Source organism: Acanthochromis polyacanthus, chromosome 15, assembly GCF_021347895.1.
Source record: "Acanthochromis polyacanthus isolate Apoly-LR-REF ecotype Palm Island chromosome 15, KAUST_Apoly_ChrSc, whole genome shotgun sequence".
NCBI lineage: Eukaryota > Metazoa > Chordata > Actinopteri > Pomacentridae > Acanthochromis > Acanthochromis polyacanthus.
The window spans coordinates 33699839-33722030 of record NC_067127.1 but is presented as its reverse complement, the minus strand read 5'-3'; the positions used below and the strand labels follow the sequence as shown (position 1 = coordinate 33722030).

The window sequence follows — 22192 nt, the reverse complement described above, 5'->3', positions numbered from 1 at the left end:
CTTCTGGAGGCTGGAAATTGGACAATTCTTCCTGTTATTACAGTTTCTGGCTGCTAAATGATGTCATTTTAGTGATATTTTTAAAAAGACAACATGCCTTTTAAACCCATCCGAGTGTTTTTGGTGTTCAGAGGATTAAAATTATGCCTCATTAGGTCAAAAAAGACAGTTTGTAAAAACTGCTTTTACAGTCTGGGACTTGAAAACCCACCGGCATGATCTGCTGCAGGTCATCCAGGGTGGCAGTTGCCATGCCAACAAGGGCATTTTGGTCACATGGTGCAGTAGGTGGAGTGAGGAGCTTCCTGTGAAGATAAAATTACAGCTTGTGTTCTACATCTTCACAACATTCCTCCTGAGGCTGGAGCAGCATCACAGAACCATAAAAGAAAGATTCATACAGCAGCTACTGTGTGTGCTGCTCACAGAGAAATGAAGTGGGATTTTTGAACAAGAGACACTGCTAATGTGAAACAAATAAAAACACACCTACCTGTAACAGTAGAGAGGGAAGTGGATGTCCAGAGCGATGCTGTTGTAAACGGCTAAGCCCATCAGCTGACAACACATCAGGTCAAGGAGGAAACTCACAGCCTTTCAGTGTGACACTAATGTGTTAAATCTGTGCTTTATTAAGGTTTTCTACATTTTAAAAAAGGCTCTACGATATATATTTTCTACACATAGAACAATCTGTGTGATATCTGTGTTTATATTATCACTATAATAACTTCCGTTATTCTAGGCACAGAATATTTCTATTTCTACATATAGAAGAATTTGTACAATATCAACAGTGTTTATGTGTATTTCTTGTTCATTTTTATGCTGATGTTCCCTACACATTCATACTACCCCATTTTCTTGCTGTGGTATTGACAGGACAAATATAGGCATAATGTATCATTTCTTATACGCACTTATCAAATAAATAGTCTATGAAACTCCAACTTAAAAATCTGTACTTCCAAACTTCACAGTGAATATACAATTTCTAGAAGCAAACAGAATTTTGATTAATTTCAAAGTGTTAGTGTTAATATTGCAAATAAAACCACCACTGGTGCGACTTTAACACTAGAAGCATTCACCAATAGTAGCAGGAATGCTGATGATTGATCAATTTTAATACCTGAATAATTTAACCAATTAAAAAAATAAACCAATGAGGCAGAAGTTGAAGAACATGTCAGAAAACGTACTGTTGATTAGCTGCAGTATTTCTTACTGTTTTATACTCCTAGTTGGCACATCATGTTGGCAAGCAGAGAGCACTGCATTGGTTTAAGCTAGCAACGGGCACCATGACAGAGACTTCTGTGGTGGTTAATGGTTTCTGGCTGGAGCTCACGATGCGAGACACAATCTAAAAGGGAAGTTTACTAGCATCCAATGTGTTGATGCAACCTCAAATGTCATGCGTCTGTGTTAAAAAAATAAGAGAAGAATTCATCAGCATGTGAAAATGTGTCAGTTCCGTCCAAACAAAACAGCAGATCTCGCACTGTATACCTGCAAGCTTTTAGCACCTCACTTCCAAATTTTCTTGAGTCCAACAGAGTTACATGAGCCCGTTTTTATAAAGGGCACCAACATCTCCGGATCTGAACCTTGGTGGAACATTTAGAAGGTTCAACTTTAGTTTGGCAACCCAGAACGGAACCAGTTCTAAGTTGGAGGAAATGCCCTTCAACAAACTGGAGCACTCGGCCCCATAAACCACGTTTCATGAGCTCAGTTTTCACTTTAAGATCTAGGTTTGGCAAATAATGACCATGTTAGATATGAACGGAGACAAAAACCTGAGTCATTAAAACATCTTAAACTCATGTAAATGGCTTATAAATACCTGGTTTTGCCACCAAGATTTGTTTAAGGGAACATTAACAATCTGGTTTTTGTAATACTATTCAGAGCAGTAGATGGTCATTAATCTTAGAATATTAACAGAAAACTTGTGGAAAAAAATACTTCAGTGAAAGCAAACAGAAAAAGAAAGCTGATGACAAAACAGAAGTTAGCTCTGGTTCCTTAAACCCTCATCATACCGACTGACAGATTGCAATGAGATGAAGTTCAAAGTCAGAAATACAACACTTTACTTTATCCTAAAATGTTCGATGGAAATCAGACTAAATGTTTATGCTCTATTGCACTGGACACCAGTAGAATAGTGTGTTATGCATGTGACTGAAATGGACTGGAAGCTGCAGAAGACGGTGGCAATAAAGAGGTGCATGTAAAAATAATCACTTTTTTCCTCCGTTTCTTAGATTTACAAGATATATTTGGCTACAATCCGAACCCAAAATACATTCCTGATCAAAATCTTAAGACCAGGTGAAAAGTTGCAAGAAATTGAAAAACAAAAAGAACAAATGGGAGTGAGAGGAAAAAAAATGGAGCGAGCCATTTATCATTCATCGCAATAAGAAACTGTAAAATCAGTAAGAACTGTCAAATTTCCAACTTTCTAATTGTTCTCGAACTATTCGTCTGTGAAAATGGAACAAATCTAATCATAAAATCTTGCTATTTCAGCAAATTCACTTTATTCTACAAACATTATTGAAAAACTTACCAAAAATAAACCAGATTCTGTAAAAAAAAAAGGCAAAAAATCATTTGGACAAAAAGTTGTATATGGTGATTTTCTTTTTTAATGATTTATGGCACTCTAACTTTGTCAGACTGCACACAACACATTTCTGAGTCCTTTCTACTTCCAGTCGTGGTTGTGCTGTTTCCAGAAGTTCAGAACTTTATATTGCAGTGAAAATGAATAATGTGATATTAAGAAAACATTAAAAAAACAGATATCCAAAAAACTACTTGGAGCTCAGAGGGTTAAACTAGAAAACATCAGACAGAGAGCTGCTCGACTGAAGACACATTTTCTTCTCTTCTTCAGTGTAAAATCTGCCGTCATGGTTGATTTGCAAACACACGTAATCAAAAAGCGCTGGTGATTTCTTACACGTTCATTAAACAATAAAACTAATGAATCAACAATTAGATGGAACAACCCAAACAAGAATGAAACTATTCTATTAACAAGTATCATCTGTTATTGCTACGCCTAATTTAGAGTCTCAGAGCTCCAATGAAAAACATTCATTACAGAAAAATGTGGGCGTTGGAGGGCTTATGTAAAAACAGGCTCTCTGACTAACAACGGCGATCACCTTAACCGTCTCCGGAGAGTTACACAACCTCACACACACTGTTCTACTCACACTTGTTGGTCACAAACTCTCAAATTTGGACTAAAGTTCTTTGACAAATTTACATTTTGTACGACACGTATATACACGGTTCTTGAGCTGCAGACTAAATGATGTCAGGGAGTAACTTCAGTGTGTAGTCTGTGTTTGGGTTTGAAGGTGATGCTGAGTTCAAGTAGTGAACGTCACAAACACCTGCAATTTCTTTTTCAGTTTTTATGTCTGAGGGGCGGCGGCTCAACACACACACACACACACACACACACACACACACACACACACACACACACACACACACACACACACACACACACACACACAGAGTGTTCACAGCTGCCACATGTGGCGACCATATGTGCTGTAATTGTGTGTAGGCAGAGTGTGTGTGTGTGTGTGTGTGTGTGTGTGTGTGTGTGTGAAGTGAACACAACTGATTACAGGTAGGTGACACACACACACAAGAACAAATAAATGCCCCTCTGTGCACCATACATGTACACGGCATGAAAATAAACATACAGTGTACTTTTACTGCAACCACTGAGGTCATTAGGAACACACACACACACACACACACACACACACACACACACACACACACACACACACACACACACACAGATATCAAAGAGAGGGTAACTCAAAGCATTTAGAGGCCCTCGTTCATATATTCTCACTTTATGGGACAGCCGTGAATAAAGCCGTCTCTCTCTCTCTCTCTCTTTTCTTTTTATGTCTTTATCCACCTCTCTCTCTCTCTCTCTTTCCGATGCCAGCTCTGTTTCACATTATCTCTCGATGTCTGCCCACTTCCCTGGATTGTCTACGCTGCCTGTCAAACAAAAACCGCATGAAAATGCGAACAGAAAGACTGCAAAAATGTTATCATGACAAAATATCTGATTCAAAACATTCAAAACATTTAATATTTTGTATCTGCTGATGCCTGATTACATTTCTGTATTGTAGATCAGCTGTAGTACCTGGTTGTGCCACCAGGTGGAGCCTCTTACTGTTTAATGCTGTAGAGACCAGAGGAAACTTCAGTGCTGGCAAGCAGAGAGCACTGAGGCAGTTTAGCTAGCAAAGGGGCACCATGACAAAGACTACTGTGAGACTTAATGACAAGCTGCCATTGCAAATATATCACATCTGGATGGGATCAACCTGATCTCACTCCTATACTTCAGTGACATTCATAATAAACGTAACATCTGAAATATGTCTGATACCATGCCAGCAAATTAGATAAATAAATAGATATTTTATTGATTTATTTTTTGAATAATAATACCACTTGGTACCATTTCCATCTAGCAAGTTAGCTGTAGTACTGTGGTGACGAGAGGAAACCAGAGGTTTAGCCTACAAAGGAGCACCCTGACAAAGCCTTTCATGAGGCTTAATGACATCTATTTATTCAAAAGTGTGACTGCAGATGCAACTGAAGGATCGGGCTTAAATTCTTGCCAATACTGACAAGTTCAAAACTGCGTTGATAAATGAATAATACCAATGAAGAAAGCCAATCTTGGAATCTTGTTCACTGATGGTGCATCCTGTGTCCGTTTGGATCGTTAGTTGTGGTTGTGCCACCATTTCAAAGTCAATCAAATACTAATCTCACTGAGTGTTGCCATGCTTGCTGTAAATCCGGTCTGACTTCTTTACTGTGCCATTTGTTAGTATCTTTTTAAAAGGATTCAAATGGCAAAATTTCTGTTGTGCAACTGACAGTAATAATGCAAAATGACAATGGTTAGTGTCTGAAATCTTAGGTTACATTTCACTAAAAGGGGGTCAGTAGTAAGTAGTAAATAAGCTATATTCTGTTGCAGAAACTTGTGGGCCATTCTAGGGCATCCTGAAACTTTCCAATCACAAGAACTACCACAGCAGAAGCTTGTTCAGGGCCTTTTCTGGGGAGAATAAAAGCACCTATGCCACTAGTGCCGATTGGTTAAACTCAGACATCAACAAACACCACTGTTTCTCTGCCCTCTTGATGTCCTGACTGAGATCTCTATACATATACAATTTCTTTATAAAACGGAAAAGTCACCACATGGGCTTAATCTGTATTGTTGAATTTCCTGTTTGCTCATAAAACTGGAGTTATCATCTGTTGATTCAATGTCGCAGTTAAAATGAACCAATTGAATAAACAAAGGGGTGATTTTGGACAGTCTCATCATAGTCCAGCCTTAGTGGTCTCTAACACAATCCCTGGATATCACACAGGATCCATGACAGGTCTTATCAAGCAAACCTTCAATTAAATTAGCAGAAACTAGCTAACACCAAGAGAAGCTGAAGTATTCAGGCCCACTTTGCATGCATGGTGGTGTCCTCATATGGTGCTGTAAAGAGTTTCAATCTGCACATTACTGGAGAAAAACAGCAGCTGTGTGGTTGGTCAGGACAGTGACGGTGTAAATATACGGCTGAACATTCAGTTCTTCCAATGCCAAACTGCTGATCTGAAAGATAAATAAAAACGCCGCCTTAAGACCTTCACACTTCAGTTTATGCATCTGGCAGCTTGAACAAACGATGACCTCAACCAAACATGACCTCATTTGCTCTTCATCTACTTCATGTTAAATGCTGGATTATCAAATTAGCGTGTTGGCACCTCATTGAGTATTTCAGTGAAATCCTTCAGAAACAAGGCAGCTGCAGCTCGTCTTTGTCATGTCTCCATCTCATCCCGTTAAATCTTTGTCTCTCTCTTTCACATCACTGCTTGCTCCGGTTTGTTTACGTCTGTTTGTACTCCATCATTCCACTTTACACTCCCGTCACACCACTTTTCTTTCTGCTTTTCATTTATCTCTATTACTTTCACTCTCCCTCTCTGTTGTACATTTTCCCTCTGCTGCCATGACGACTAAACGGGAATTAGGGGAGAAAAATTAGCTCTTAGTACATGTGCCGCCCGCGTGGAACACCCAGGAGCAAACACACACGTATTAACTCACATTCTTTCGCTCTTCTGCTCACTTTATTAAACTTCTTCCTCTTTGCACAGTCGTTGGTTCTGCCTTAAACCAAACACAAACACACTGACTAATTTCCTGAAGACGCACCCAAACCTAAACCCAACTAAACCCCAAGTCCAAAGTCCTTATCCTCAAAATGGGTGATTTATGCTATTTTGTCCTCAAAGGAAAGCTGAATTGCCACAGTGTGTCTGCGAGAACACAATTATGTCGCCAAACGTGGGTAATTCAAGTCCTCACACACGCACTTATCTGGCGAAGAACAGGCAGCTATTAGGTTATATAACCTTTTGACAGTTCCCAGCTGGCTAGTAACTGAGCCTGAAGTGCTGGATCTACTCGCACACATGCTAACCACACATGTGCGGCAAAGACATACACAGAGACTCTGACACACAGTGCTGGAAGTGCATTTTACAACCAGCAGAAACAACAGCAGAGCGACTTTGCATGGGTGGAAAACTGCTGAAGCTCGTGTACGAATGACTTGCAGAAAGTTTCCATCAGTTGCAGTTTGGTCACAGTTGTTACATAACACACCTGATTGCAATTATTAAAGCTGACTGTGCACAACTGTTAGAAACATTCACCTGAATGAAAGCTGCATGAAACCAACAGAAGTGTTTCAATCATTTTTTCCATGTTGTGTTCCACCGTTTACACTGAAACCATTTACATTAGTGTTCAAAAGTTTGGGGTCACTTAGAAATGTCCTTATTTTTTAAGGAAAGCAGTTTTTTTCAATGAAGATAACATTAATCAGAAATACAATCATGTTGAAAGGCTCATTGATGATTAGAAAACCTTTGTGCAGTTATGTTAGCACATGGATAAAAATGTGAGTTTTCATGAAAAACATGGAGTTGTCTGAGTGACCCCAAACTTTTGGAAGGTAGTGTATCTCAATGTTATCTGTCGGTGAGCATCTTTTGGGACAGTAACACCAAGGATTTAGTTGCAAATCCAAACACCATGGCAAAAAGGAGAACCCAGCAACTTGGAGGAATGGATTTGCAGCATTAAAATAAGCTAAACTCACAAATCGACAACTAAGAAAGACAGAAAATGAACAGAAGAAGATGATAAAATCAGTAATTGTAATTATTTGTATGGCGATGATGAGATATCAAGACCAAGCAGGATGGTGAAGTGGATGCAAAGACCATTTTAGAAGCTGAATAAAGTCAGGGTCATTTTAGGCGAGGTCAAAACATTCCATGCATTACAGCTTTACAGCCATTACTGAGTGTTTGTTAGAGTTCTGTCCACCTGACTACCATTACCTATTACTGGGCAGAGCAGCTATCTAATGAATGTAGGTGTGGCTGTTGTAATAGGTCCATTTGCGACTTAAACAAGGTCCAAGAGGAGAAAAATGTGCAGCTGTTTGAGGTAAAATATGTGGTCTCTGTGGACACAATCTTGTCTGCAAGAACTTACATATATTAATAACTTTTAAAACAGTTATTCCCTACAATTTTCACTATAGTGAAACAGCATCCAGTAGAAGCAACCAGAGCATTAATAATCACATCTGGTAGTGATGTTTATTTACTCAACCATCCGGGGAAAATGAGAAAAAATACTGTTTTGGTTTAACTGCTGACAAAAACGTGATAAGCTGCATTTACTGTACTGAGATGTAACTAAAAACATAAAGTTTCCCAAAGTGTTTCTGATGCCTCAGCTTCTGCTCCAAACGTCCACCCCAGACACCTTATTAAAACAGAAAATATGATGCTTCTGAACTAAACTTCAATCAGTCTCATGAAACCACTGAAGTGGCAGAGCAAATGAGGGATTTCTAAAAGAAAAGGTTTCTGGTTAAAAATATCGATTGTCCATTAATGATCTGTGCAAAGAATCAAACAACTTTTGATCGTTCTGCATTATTTTTGTGGGAAAACGGAAAATATGCGCCTTCAAATTAACAGTCTGTGTGGGCGATTCCCTACTTTAACTGCTGAATATGCATGCAGGACGCTGGCATAGATTACTGGTGTTTTTATTATCAGTTCAAGAAGCTCTCAAGCTGCAGGGCTCTACTTCAAAGAATAAAGAAAAGACAGAAAAACAAAACAATCAGCTGAACTTCTGGTAAAAATTTTGTCTCGATTCAAGCTGATGCACACAGATAAACACAGAATCAGTGAGCTTGCGTTGTTTAAATGCAACTTAAAAGACAATGCAGTGTTTATTATCCTTAAAAGGATTACAAAGGTCTTGAACAGTATTGAAAATACATGTTTTATATGTATTTGTTCTGCAGCACTTGAGTGTAAAACCACTGAGGCTGCTGTTTTTTGGAGAAATGATTCAGTTTCACACTACGTCTATTAAATTATACATTCTGGGCTGAGATGTGTTTGTTACGTGAGCAGGTTCGCAGCCTAAAAACACATATTTTAGTATCTTTTACTCCTCTGTGGTTTGAAATGGAGGAGTATTAAAGCGAAAGTTGGGAGGGGGAGCGAATGAGGAATAAAATGTGTGTATTTGTGCATATTTTGAAGTCCAACCATCCAACAAAACGCTCTGAAGCTTTGTCTGCAGGAGACAAATACCTAAAAACAGCTGCTGTGGAACCACTGAAGCTCCAAATGAAAGAGCTTTAAAATGCTAATGTGGTCGATGTGTGCAGGTGCTAATCAAACTACTCTGGTACATGTGGAAGGAAACAACACGGAAAACAAAGCACACTTTCCTTTTCACTGAAATTCAATATCCCACCTGACAATGTGTATTAAGAGTGAATGAAACACGTCCGCATGTGTTAACAGCCAACAACTAAAGGGATGAAAATATGATCAGCAGGACCTCTAAAGATGATGCATTATTTCAACAATAGCAGTAAATGGGAAAATAAATCCAAACTATCCTTTTCCATCCAATCATTTCCTATTTTGGAGCAAAAAATTACCGAAATGACACCCAAAATAAAATAAGATAGCTTCTGGACCAGTCAGTGAGCAAGAATTTATTATTTTTGTCAGTCTAAAACAAAAAAAATCTAAAACTGTGTAACTTTTACTATCAAAATGCTGCAAAACCTGGATTATAGTGATCATTGCAAATTTGGTCAATATACATTTGGGCTGCTCTTGCACAAAATACTTATGAAATGATGGAAAATTTACAACTTTTGCAAAGACAGAGAATTCCTGGATCCTCAGATACCAAATATGTTCATGTTTTTGATGTGCTTCGTGCACAAATTGACAGAATAAAAGTGGAAGGAATTTATAGTTTAGCAAGGCTACAGATACCAGCACAAAGTCCTTTAAGAATGCTTTAGTTGTGATAAACCCTTTTAAAAAGCGTGTAATACCCTGATCTCTTCATTTTTGATGAAAGGATACAGTCCCAACCAACTGGAACTCAGAATAGTTGTCACACTTCCAACTGCTGAACCAATGGCAGCGCGAGTCCTTCATGTAGGTGAACATTCCTGAAAGAAAACACAAAAAAATGTAAATATCTGAGTAAATTAGAGACACATGGATTTACAGGTAAAGCAGCTGGAAGGAGAGAAGATGCAGGCAGTGATGGAAAAGCAGAGGTTGGAAAAAAAGAAGCAAAAGATGAAAAGACGGAAGTAGACAGAAATGAGAATAGAGAAGAGGTTGCTTGAACAACTTTCAATGACTCCGAAGAAGCTCTGGAGTTCTGGCATTAAAATATAAATCTCTTTCAAACAATATTAAAGATATTAATGGAAGTTGTAGAGACTGATTTTGTATTTTTAAGCAAATTAGGATATTGTTGGACTTTGTGATGACATATTTGTGTGCAAATGACGAGACAAGGTCCCTGCTTGCCTAAACTGGAAAAGCACTCAGAGAGCACGGTACTCCTCCAAGGCTGTTCATTCCCCCATATGGCATTATCAGAAACGCATTTTTTTTTCAGAAATGCAGCATTTATTTATTAATTATTGATAATAAGAAATCACAACACAATAGAATGTGGCCATTTAATATAAATGTACCCACAAACAAAATGACCTTGCGCTGAGCACAGGCGTGTGCGTCATGTACGGATACTGAATCACGTGACCTAAATATGTAGTAGGTGGCGGGAATTGATGGGACTCAGAAACACCCCTATGATTTAATCAGTTGCTCCTTGTTTCATTTCCCACGGACAAGTCCCGTTAAGTCCACAGCAGTGGATTTGTAGTAGGATCACAATCATGTGATCATCAGCAGGCAGCTGTTTTCACTTGTTGTCATGGTTACAGTGACGCCATTGGCAATGGTACAGAAATCTTGAACAAATCCATGGATCCAGAGTGTAGGCTGCAAAAATCTAATCACATGGTCCTTGTGTCATTTCGGACCTTCCCTGAAGATTTTATCCAAATCCGTTTTTGAGTGACAGACAAACCAAAGACAGAACTCTGCTGCATTCCTTGGCAGAGTAATAAATGCAATATATAAAATATGTCTGCAACCACGCCAGCAAATTCGACAAGTAGATACTTAATAATTATTACCAGTGTCTGCTGATACTTAAAGCTGCTGTCTGGAGTTTCCGTTTGTTTTCAATTTATGTATCATTTTTTAACAAAGCTTAAATGTGTTAGTCTAGTTCGATACTATAATATAAAGTTAGTATAACGCGATATGAAAATTTATTCCTGAGCTCCGCCTTCCTCTCATAGACCCCCATGTTATCCCAAAAAGCGCCGGTCGCTGCCGACCAATCAAGTTCGAGCTTCAGCTTTGTCATGCTGTCAATCAACGGTTACGCGCACAGCAAGCAAGCCCATGCAGAGGTGGGCGAGCTACGCACTACGCAACCGCGCGCACATTTGTTTTGCTTGTGGAGGAGAGAGCATCAGGGATCAGCAACTTCCAGAAAAGTTACCAATCCCACGGCTTGTCAGGCCAAGAGACTGCAGGACGTTTTTTGGCTCGGGGTGCTCGCGTCGCTCCCCGACCACGGCCTCCATAGCCCGCCTGACGGCTTCGTTTAGATGCCCGACCTCTGGAGGAAGATGTTGGGGCGTCTGGGACATACTCTTCGTCAGAGGAGTCATGCAATTCTGAACTCTAGATAGAAATAAATAAACAATGTAACACATATACACGCGTAAATGCACTAAGTTTGATAAACAACGTCATCCAGAGGGATACACGAGTGTAATCACATATTGAAACTTTACTCGTTAGTCCTAGCAGATTCATGTTATTTTGGTATTAGGACAAGTTAGACTCAATACAGCATTCTAACGTAATTCCTTTATTATTTACTAAATGTACTAAATGTAGAAGAGGGGAAAACAGCAAAACAGGCAAGATGCTGCAGCACTCCGGGCACTCCTGTCAGGTACTGCGCGCGTGCACAAATAAAGGGGTGAAATCAGAGGGAGGGACCAACAGTGTTTTGGGAGACGCTGCGATTCAAACTCCGGACAGCAGCTTTAATGCCATTTCTGTATTGTAGATCAGCTGTAGTACCTAGTTGTGCCACCAGGTGGAGCCTCATACTCTGTAATACTGCAGCAACCAAAGGAAACTTTTGTATTGGCAACTAGAGAGCATTGTGGAAGTTTAGCTAGCAAAGCAGCACCATGTCAAGGTCTTCTGTGTTGCTTGAAGACACCAGGGCATTGGACACAAATTATATGTAATTGGAATCAACCTGGCAATTGCTTGTATATCTCAGTGCCATATGTAATAGCGTCAAATGTGAAAAATGTCTGCGATGCTGGCCGGGTCCAATCACGAGTAATGTTGCGAACAGACAGCCAAACAGACAGACAGACAAACCAACGCTAATCGTCACATAACTCCGCTCCATTTCTTGGCAGAGTAATAAAATAAAGTGCTTTCCATTTATTTAGGAACATCTACATTACTCGTTTAAGAGTACTATTTTTTTCTTATGTTTTGGTGTAAGTAAAACAGGGACTCCAAAATGGACTTGTTGAGGAATCCCTCCTCAAGAAACCGCTGATGCAAAGGTTTCTAAACAAACCAAAAAGGTTCCTTCTCAGTGTCGAGGGTGAGGAACCCCACAAAGTTCTTTACTCTTGTTTTATGAAGTCCGCAAGTTGTTTTCCACTGCAAGAACTTATGGGTTGTCTAAGGGCAGTTGAGCCACAGTAAGTGCCCTGTAAAAAGCATCTACTCCAGGGTAGGTACTTTGGAACGGCCCTGAAAAACTCTTGTACAGAGTTTGATCCTGATTGGTTAAATTCCAAGAAGACCCCCACCACTTTGAGGTCCCTGATGAGTTGTGGTGTTCTCTCAAATATTCACTTTAACACTCTTTAAAAGTCATCACAAAGGCTAAGACAGCATAAATAACCCTCTGATGTTCCATCTCCTACAAGCTCATACAAAGAGTTACGTTCAGCAAATACTATTTGTTCCCATTTTACCACAATCAGAGTTAACATTGCAGTGGAAACTGTTTAATCCAGTTGAAACTGAAAGACCCAACACATCTATTACAGATCACTTCCTGTAAACCTTTCCTCTATCTCGTGCTTTGTCCTGAGTTCCTACAGTTGAAAGCCACTTTTTTATTTGCTGGCTTGGGTCACTTAACTTCAAAGACAGACAGAATCGTGAGAATGTGCAGCAGAAATGTGGGCAGAGATTAAATTATCACAAAGCAAACCCAGTCAGTCCTTGTTCACAAAGCTCAGGTTGCTCCCATCTGGTTCATCACATATAATCTGCCAAGACGGAGTGTTTATTGGTAATTATGATGATTACATTTACCGCTGACTGCTCAAACTGCCCCTCTGGGGTAAATATAGATTACCCTGAACTCATATAACAACGGCAAATTATGAACAAATTGAGTGGTGGAAGGAAAAAGACAGATGGAAGTCAAGTTTCTTAAGAAAAGTAGAAGATAATTAATTTGACAGGGTGAAAATTAAAGAAGGAACAAAACGGAGAAAGAATAATGGAATGAAAAATAAAGAACTACCGATATAACAAAGTAACACACAATTGTGATGATCAAAATTTTGAAAATCTTAATAAAATTGAATAAATTAATTCAACTTATTAATATTAATATATAATATTAATATTCTGATAATTCTGTGACATGCCTATTTGATTTCACTTCTTCATGCAACCTGTTTTTTTGGAAAAAGTTCTCTATAAATAAAGATTATTACAGTTAATAGTGCTGAAAAACAAGCTGCAGTAGATAAGGTGAATGTGAATACAGCTCACAAAAGCTTAACATAAAACTTAGAAAAATAAGAACTGAGACAAAGCCAGTTTGAGTGATTTCAGAGCAGGTCCTTTGAGCTGACTCCTCCTTCAACACATAAGATCGAAGCAAAATCACTCACAGTGCTACGTCGCTAATGCATTAATGTCAAGATGGAAGAAATAACAGTATTGTTTGGCGTACATTACATGCACAGCATTGTATTTGTGAAAATGTGCAAGTAATGGGATACCCCCATACTGGTCCACAACAAAACTGCCAAATTAAGAAAATTCAAAGCCACTCTAATAAAACAGAAGTGCACCTTAAGCATTGAATTGTAGATGATTCTTCATTAATTTGTTATGAAACTCAAAGTGAACCGAGTCTGTAATCAACCAGATCAGTTCTTATCTGACTGTGTCTGTTTTCTCCACATCACTTGTCAACACCTTGTCGACATTCACAGTGTGATGTTGTCGATGTTTTCAGCAAGAGACACAACAACTTCCATCCGTTATTTATACACCGCTTAATCTTCATTAGGGCTGTGGGGAGCTGGAGTCTATCTGAGCTGACTTAAGCCTGGTCTATGCTTTCCACATGTGATAGATTGAATCTGCATGAGAGAATGCGTGTAGATTTTATACTCCATGCAGCATCTGCTTCCAAACCGCAGGGGGCAGTGTATGCAAAAACATGTCGACTGCAGTACTAAACTAGAGTAGAAGAAGTTTGCCATCGTTCCCAGCACTACAACGTGGCATTTTACTGAATAGTTGCATTTCAGCAGTTAGTTTTAAATTCATCCCATGAATTGTTCATAACCTGGTTATTACGGTGATCTCTGTGTGATGAATCACATAAATGTCTATCTTTCTGAACTTCTGCTGCCAGGAGCTCCTGTTCTTCTGCCATGTTTCCTCCATGTCTCTGTTTACATTGTTGGAAAAATTTGAAGGTGTGTGATGTGGAAATTTTCCTCTTGATAAGGACCACGCAAGGTTTTGTGGCTGCTAAAATTCTGTAATTCGTCCATGCAGAGCCACTCAGACATTGTGGACACGTCAAGCATAAAACAAGCTGACTTAGGGTGAAGACAATGGGCACTCTGGACAGGTCACCAGTCTATCGTAGGGCTACATATAAAGACAAACAATCACACTTGCATTCACATCTACAGACAATTGTGGGAGGAAGCCAGAGAATCCGTAAAAAAAATCCATGCATGCACAGGGAGAACATGCAAACTCCATGCAGAAAGATCCCAGGAAGGCCAGGAAGTGAACCTGGGATCTTCTAGCTGCAAGGCGAAAGCACTAACCACCAATCCACTGTGCAGCCCCAGAGCGATTTTAAAAATAAAATAAAAAAGGGATAATGAGCAGGTTGTGAAGCAGAATAAACTGGAAGCTTTTCCAGCTCCGACTGAGAGAAACAGCAGCAGTCTGTTCTGAGCGGAGACACACATCTGGACCGCTCACATCTCCCAACACCAGAAACCGACACCGAGCCATGAAAGAGCCTGTGTGTGTGTGTATGTGTGTGTGTGTGTGTGCCTGTGTGTGTGTGTGTGTGTACACCTGCCTGTGTGTGTGTGTGTTTGTGCGTCGGAGTCGGGGTTTTCCCTGCGCTGCTGCTGCTAATGAGGGGAACACAGCTTTCATTGAGCGTGTTGCTTTGGGCCGACGTCCTCTGGCACCGAAAACACAGACGACCGCGGAAAGATGGAACGACGATGGAAAGAACAACTAAGAGCGAGACGTCGAAGACGCAGATGCAAAGACAGACGCTCGCTGGTTTCCATTCAAGAATTTTCTATGCAAATTCCAACTCAGTGAAAGGCTAAACAGTTAATCTTATATCAATGAAGTGGACAGCAGCAGCAGCAGTAATGGAAATAGAAAATGCAGAAAGTGAAGCAATTTGGACTTAAATAATGCCTCTCTGGTCATCTATGAAAAGTGTGGCTCCACACAGTATTTTTTTTAAAGTTTCGATTTGAGAACACACTGGTTATATAACGTGGTGTTTGTGACGTTGACGGTCGGTTGCGAAATAAGATTAAAGGATTTTTTACTGTCGGTAAAACCCATGAAAAGTCCCAGACCAGCAAACTTTATTAATCCCAGTGACAGCTGCTCAAGATTGCCGAAGTTGTGAAATGTGCAAGAATGCAAGAAGTACAAGACGATGCAGAAAATACAAGAAAGCACAAAGGTGTAACAAGTCGTTGGAAGATATACAAACAGGATGTGAACGTATATTACATCATAACAGTATTGTCTTTATATCCACAGTAGACCTCCATTGTTGACCAAAAACTGTTTCAAATGCACCATTTTTTCTTCAATACCATGACAATAAACCCTATTTTAAGGTGGTCCTAAGCCTTTGTGCATGTTAGGATCGCAGAAACTTCCCATGTTCAACTTCCTGCAGCAGAGAGAAGAGTACCAACTTCAGGGTAGGTACTGAAAAAGTTCCTATGCAGAGTTTGATACCGATTGGTTAAACCTGGAAAGGACCAATGTCATACTTTCTGCCCTCTCGATGTCCTTGTTGAGTTGTGGTCTTCTTCATAAAGGCCAGCAGCAAACTTCCATTGTTCTATTTCCTACCTGCATCCAGTAGCAACTGTTTTGCTGTGATTTTTGACGTACTCTGAGTTTGTGTTGTGGTTTGAGCTGTTAAATCCTACAACAGAATGGAAACAGAACAGCTGAAAGTGGCTTTTTTCGTGAACGTTGAAGCCACATCGCACCTGCCATGAGTTTCTGTAGTAGAAAGCTGCCCATACACTGCCAAAAACACTCACTTTATCATCAAAAGTGTAATAATCCACCTCTGTAAACAGTCATCGACAAATGTGCTGTTTTTCTAAAATTTGATTTATGTCTGTTAAAACCCGTTAAGGTTCAGCGGCCCCTCAGGCGGGCCGTTTTGATATCTGCATAAGCGTTTTTCAAAATAGAACGACACTGCCAACTCGATGATAGAAACATTATACACCGTTGGAAAGCTTAGATTCTCATGAATCCGCCGGTATAAACCACTTTCGGATGTGATTACCACAGCGGGTAATATAAACACATTTGTCCGACAAAAACGAATATCCATCCATCCGTTCTCTATACACGGCTTCAACGTACACAGCGCGACTCACATTTGCGGGTTCATTATTACACACAGATGAAAATATTCCACAAAAAACGGCCATAATCCAACCTTTTACATCCAGACGAAACAAGCCAGTAAACTATTTTGTCCAAAACATGTCTTGAAGTCGGTATATGATCCACGAATCGGTCGTTTTCAAGGAAATGCACCTCGCGATGCACGTCCAATATTCCCTGTATTTCTCGTTATATTTTTATTTACAAATGAAATATTAGCGATTTTTTGTACTGAAAATGGCTGGAATTGACTGTACCTTATAGCCTAGATTCCCAACCTGGGGCCAGAGAGCTCAGGGGGGTCGCAAGGCTTTGACTTCTTTGAGGGTGTCAAAATTAGATTTGCTTATAGACATAAAAACAATGATGAGAACACTATGGCATCATAGCCGGCTGAAGGAAAATGCGCCGCGGTGCGTAATTTTTCACTGCATGCTGTATCGCCAAGCATTAGCCAGCAAAAAACTTTCCGAGGACCTAAATAACACATTAACAACTGTAATTAAAGTTGTAAACTTTATAAAGGCTCGCCCCACAAACAAGAGACTTTTTGCCCAGCTGTGCGAGGATGAAGCGCACCATACGCTATTACTGCACACAGAGGTGCGCTGGCTGTCCTGTGGAAAAGTGCTTGTGCGTTTTATAGAGCTGCAAGAAAAAATAAAGGAGTTTGAGCAAGATCACAACCCACAGCTGCGCGAGCAACTTACTGATGCGTTTTGCATCAAAACAGCATATCTGGGGGACACATTTACTCTGTACAACGAGACAAACAAGCGGATGCAGGGACCGGAATCAAACATTGTGCATTGTAAAGACGCACTGAATGCTTTTGTGCGTAAACTGGAGTACAGATCAGGAAAAATGTCAAAAGGAGACTTGCAACAGTTTCCGCTGCTGATGAAACAGTCCGGGGGCACTGTGCGTGCGTCTTTACGCGCGGAGTTTACGCGGCACATGAACCTGCTGCAGGAAGAAATGAAGTCCCGCTTTGCTGATGTTGATGAGTACTTATCAAAGGAAGCGTGGGTGGTCGATCCCTACACCTCCAGCCTTCAGGTCGTGGAATACATCGGTTGTGAAGATGAGCTTGCCGACCTCCAAGCTGATACGGTGTCAAGGAAATATTTTCAGGAGAATGGATACAAAAAGTTTTGGATAGTGAAAGGACACGCTGTTGCACCCAAGCTGGCCATGCATGCAATACGGAGGGTTATTCTTCCGTTCAGCACCACATACCTGTCTGAGACGGCCTTCAGTGCCCTTGTTATAATAAAAACAAAAGCCCATAACAGGCTCGATGCCCACCAGGATTTCAGGCTTGCAGTCACAAACGTAACACCTGACATTCCTCCTCTCGTCAGAGATATGCAAACCCAAGGAGGTCATTAGATTATGAACAAGATGACAACGTCAAAAAAAAGGGCACCGTTTTTTTTAAAAACACATTTCTTACAAAGAATACATTTTGTGAGTGTGTCTCATTGCCTTTTGAGCCACTTATCAAAAGTTCTACTCTGGTGCAAACAAGTTTTAAACAGATGATATTATTATTAATGTTCTTATTTTCAAGTAAACGTGGATGTGTTTAAATAGCATAATTCTGTTTCTGAATGACAAGAGAACTGGTTATTGATAACGAATTTATTTAGCCAGTTATTGTTTTTATTTTCTTTTGTTGTACTGATGTCTTCAGAGATTCACTTGGAGTTTTAAGGAAGAAAGTTTACTTTTACTAAAAGTGGTACATTTTCCATGTTAAAATTTCTCATGCAGATATTAAAGTTCAAGTTAATTTCTGAAAACATTTTTTCCACATGCGATTCCAGGGGGGGCTCGGGCTTATTTGGATGTAAGTAGGGGGGGCTCTGAGGAAAAAGGTTGGGAACCACTGCCTTATAGGGCTACAATCTAGTGTGCCCAGCTGTAATTTGTGATTGTGAGATGACAGCTGTAGATTTACTTATCCTCAGTAAGAACCAATGGGCCTGAAAGTGAGAGTTATAAACCGAGTTTCCATCACAGGTCCTCCTTCCAGGCAGAAACTTTGCAAGAAACTCGAGGTTACTTCAAAAGTATTTTTCAGTTTATTAGAAAAGTCATTTAAAATCACCACATTTTGAGATGCGTGGTTTTCACTGAACAGAAAGGGTATGAAAAATTGTAATTTGAAAAGTAACTACAGCTGCCAGACTGATGCAATGGAGTTAAAAGAGCACAATTAAAAGTTGAAAGAAGTGTCAAGACTGCAGAAAAACACAAGTACCTTAAATGTACTTAAGTCCACTACCTGTGTTGATGTATTTAGTAACATTTCACTACAGAGTCTGACATGAATCAAGCTTTTTCTTTTCACAAATTTGCAACACTGGAATAGTTGTGGACGTGTGCAGCTGAATCAATGCTAAACTATTTATCTGCATTCTGGCAAATCCGCATCGCGTTTAGTCCTGCTGCTGTTTGTGTTTGTTCTGCACAGACAGATTTAAAAGCACCCTTCAACGTGATGTATGGAGACCAGAGATCCCGACATCGCTGCAAAGAGTGAATTTATGTGCCTGTTTAGGACTGACTGAGAAGAAATTTGTGCTACATTTGTGTCAATCAGGGTAAAGGATTTAGAAAGATGAGAGGCTAACAAACAAAGAGGAGACACAAACAAAGCAACAGCAAAAGACTGATATAATTACAGTGAGGAGACGAGACAGAGAAGAGAAACAAACCAAGAGAAGAAGACGGTCTGAATGAAAACTGCCTGAAATGAGAGCTAATTGCCGAGTTTCCAAAACCAACAGTGAGTGCTTCTCTCAGTCATCTGACACTTATTGCTGCTGCAGCTTCTCTGACCTGAAAACTCCCAGGGCACATCCACCGAGGCCTCCAGCTCATAAAAATGTACTTTCCACTTTTATCCAATAAAAATATGATTTGCTTTCCGCTTGTTCTCAATAAACTGCGGCTTCACTTTCCACTCACTGTGTATCAGGGAGGATTTACCTTCCAGATTCTCAACCTTATCTGTTACTCACAGCTGCTCCCTGAGGAACTATTGGAGCAGCAGGTTTCCAAATTCCTTGATGAAGGCTGGTTCAGACAAATCGCACATTTAATGAATCTCACCGTAGTCTGTGTGGAAGATCTGTCGCACCAGCAGCAGGAACCACTCCTTCGTCAGGCCGCCCATGTCCAGACCGGCCTCCCCGACAAAAGTCACCCGCAGCTTCTTCTTCAGGTCGCACCGCTTCCTCGTCAGCTGCAGAAATAACACCAAAAAAAAAATGTCTTGTTTTCCTGCAGAAATGATTAGTCTTGTGTGAAAACAATCTGGAAATCATTTTCACCCTTCACTGTCACATCATTTACAAAGCTGCTTCCTCCAGACTTCAAATGCAAATATGAAATCGCTGTGATCGTGTAAACTTCTGCGGATGAAAAATTAAAGACAATTAGTCTGAACCTCACTGCGTGAATCTGGGTTTTCGGGTTCGCGTCAGATTTACGGTCGGGTTTAGACGAAGTGTTTGAGGTCGACATATGAATGCAGAACATTAAAGGCATACTTGCTAATCCTCAGCCGCCTCTCCCAGTGTTCCCACACCACAAAATTTGCTCATTTTCTTCCTCACAAAGAACTCATTTCAAAAAGTCTATTTGTCACTTGTTATCACACCCTCGGTCTTAAAAATTCCACTTTCCACCCGAGACATTCGTCTGCGTCTGAGAGCTGAATTCCTTCCTCTTCTGTGGAGAATGCATGTAAACATTTTTTTTTGCCCTAGTTAATTAACTGTGATTTAAATGCACATAAAAAAACGGACTGTTGGACGTGTCCGTTAAAATTGCACTAGGAAACCTGAAATACATTAAAGTGAGTCATTACAGGCAAAAACATGTTTTTATCCACTGATTAATTTTGAGATTTTGCTTTATTTTGCTTCCTTCTTACAGAATATTGAAAATAAACAGTCCAAATACAACTTTTTTAGTTTATTTTACTGCATGTTGTGTATTTTCTTGTGTAGATTTCGGTTAAAATACACTATTTTGGAGGCTTTTTCCTCAAAATTAGTGTTTTTTCCTCCTACTCCAAGTCAGAAATTTCCACTTCAGTAGCACTTACATACAGTAAATGTCCTGGTTTTATTCCTGCCTGTGTTTTAGAGGATTGTACAGCAGGGTTTGTTCATATATGATTCACATCCTGATTTATGGAGCATTTTGTTCCTAAAAACGTGAGGTAAATTGAGGTTTTTCTGACTGTTGTTCATTATATTTTCTGATTTCCAGAGTGTTTAAAAAAACTCCTCTACAAAATGATTTGACTTTAACATGTCAACAAAACAAACTAAATAAAAATTCTGAACCTAACTTCATCAGATTTCTGATCTGGAATTAAATGTAAATTGGTACATTATTAGATAAATGATGCCTCATATGCATATTTATCCATGAAATTTCAGAAAACTGAATTAAAAAAAATCTGCACATTTTAAGTCGTCAATTGGGGAATTTTCATTTGATATCAATAAGTTGATTTTTTTTTGCACTGTTCACCTTTAATTAAAAAAAAACATACACCTCAGCAGTCATATGTGTTTTGCAGATGGAATTGTGTCATAGATTTTATTTTAAATGGACACAAATGCTATGTTTCCATCAACCTACACAAAACCGATCTTTCGTCTGATTTATTACAATAAAACACCTCAATCTCTGTTGCTAAATACCAAACCAAACATTCATAGTAAAAAAACAAAAGTCATGTGACTCGAGAGAAATAACCTGATTGGTCGTTTCAGCTTTCTATTTGGAGGCAAGGTTAAAAAAGGAAAAGAAGAAAAATATGTCTTACATTTATTTCCTTGCTCATTTTATTCTCATATGTTTTTATGTATTTTTGCTTTTCGAATCAACATGCGGTAAACGTGAGGGTGTGATCGTTCTCACCTCATCCAGTGAGTCGCTGAGGAGTTGTGCTCGTCGTACTTTAATGTTGAGGAACAGAAGGTTCATATCGACTCTCTGCCTGCGAGAAACTTTACTGACCAGACTTTGCTGTGAGACACAAACACACATGATTAAAGTCTACACCATCTATCTGTGGCCCACAGAGATTCCTGAAGAGTTCAGGTTAGATATAGATGTAGTTTGAGCTTATTTGTGTCTCACCCTGGCCTGACTGATCATCTGCTGCTCCGAGTCTTTCTGGATGATGGCTTTCTTCACCACCGTCGACAGGATGAAGGGAAACTGGCAGAAAGAAAACCTGAGAGAAGAGAAGAAATGCAAACTTAACAGTACTGAAAAGGTGTTTCTTAAACAGTTCTGCTCCTATCCGTCATTAAAATATAGATTTCTTTGAAGGAAACAAAGCAAATTAAAGTGCTTGGTAGAGTTCTGTCCACCTGACTACCATTACCTATTACTGGGCAGAGCAGCTATCTAATGAATGTAGGTGTGGTTGTTGTAAGTGTAGCGCAAAATAGGTCCATTTGCGACTTAAACAAGGTCCAAGAGGAGAAAAATGTGCAGCTGTTTGAGGTAAAATATGTGGTCTCTGTGGACACAATCTTGTCTGCAAGAACTTACATATATTAATAACTTTTAA

General features: G+C 39.6%; 1 protein-coding gene across 1 annotated transcript in view; it reads right to left on the bottom strand.

Moving 5' to 3' along the window:
- Positions 1-22192, bottom strand: part of hectd2 (HECT domain containing 2) — a 95572-nt gene that overhangs the window by 35765 nt on the left and 37615 nt on the right. The window contains exons 11-16 of the mRNA XM_051959947.1: positions 21754-21850; positions 21532-21639; positions 19705-19837; positions 9586-9674; positions 494-558; positions 212-305 (exon numbers count right to left, since the gene is read on the bottom strand). Coding sequence (XP_051815907.1) covers positions 212-305; positions 494-558; positions 9586-9674; positions 19705-19837; positions 21532-21639; positions 21754-21850 — 586 coding nt within the window. The remainder of the gene's footprint in view (positions 1-211; positions 306-493; positions 559-9585; positions 9675-19704; positions 19838-21531; positions 21640-21753; positions 21851-22192) is intronic.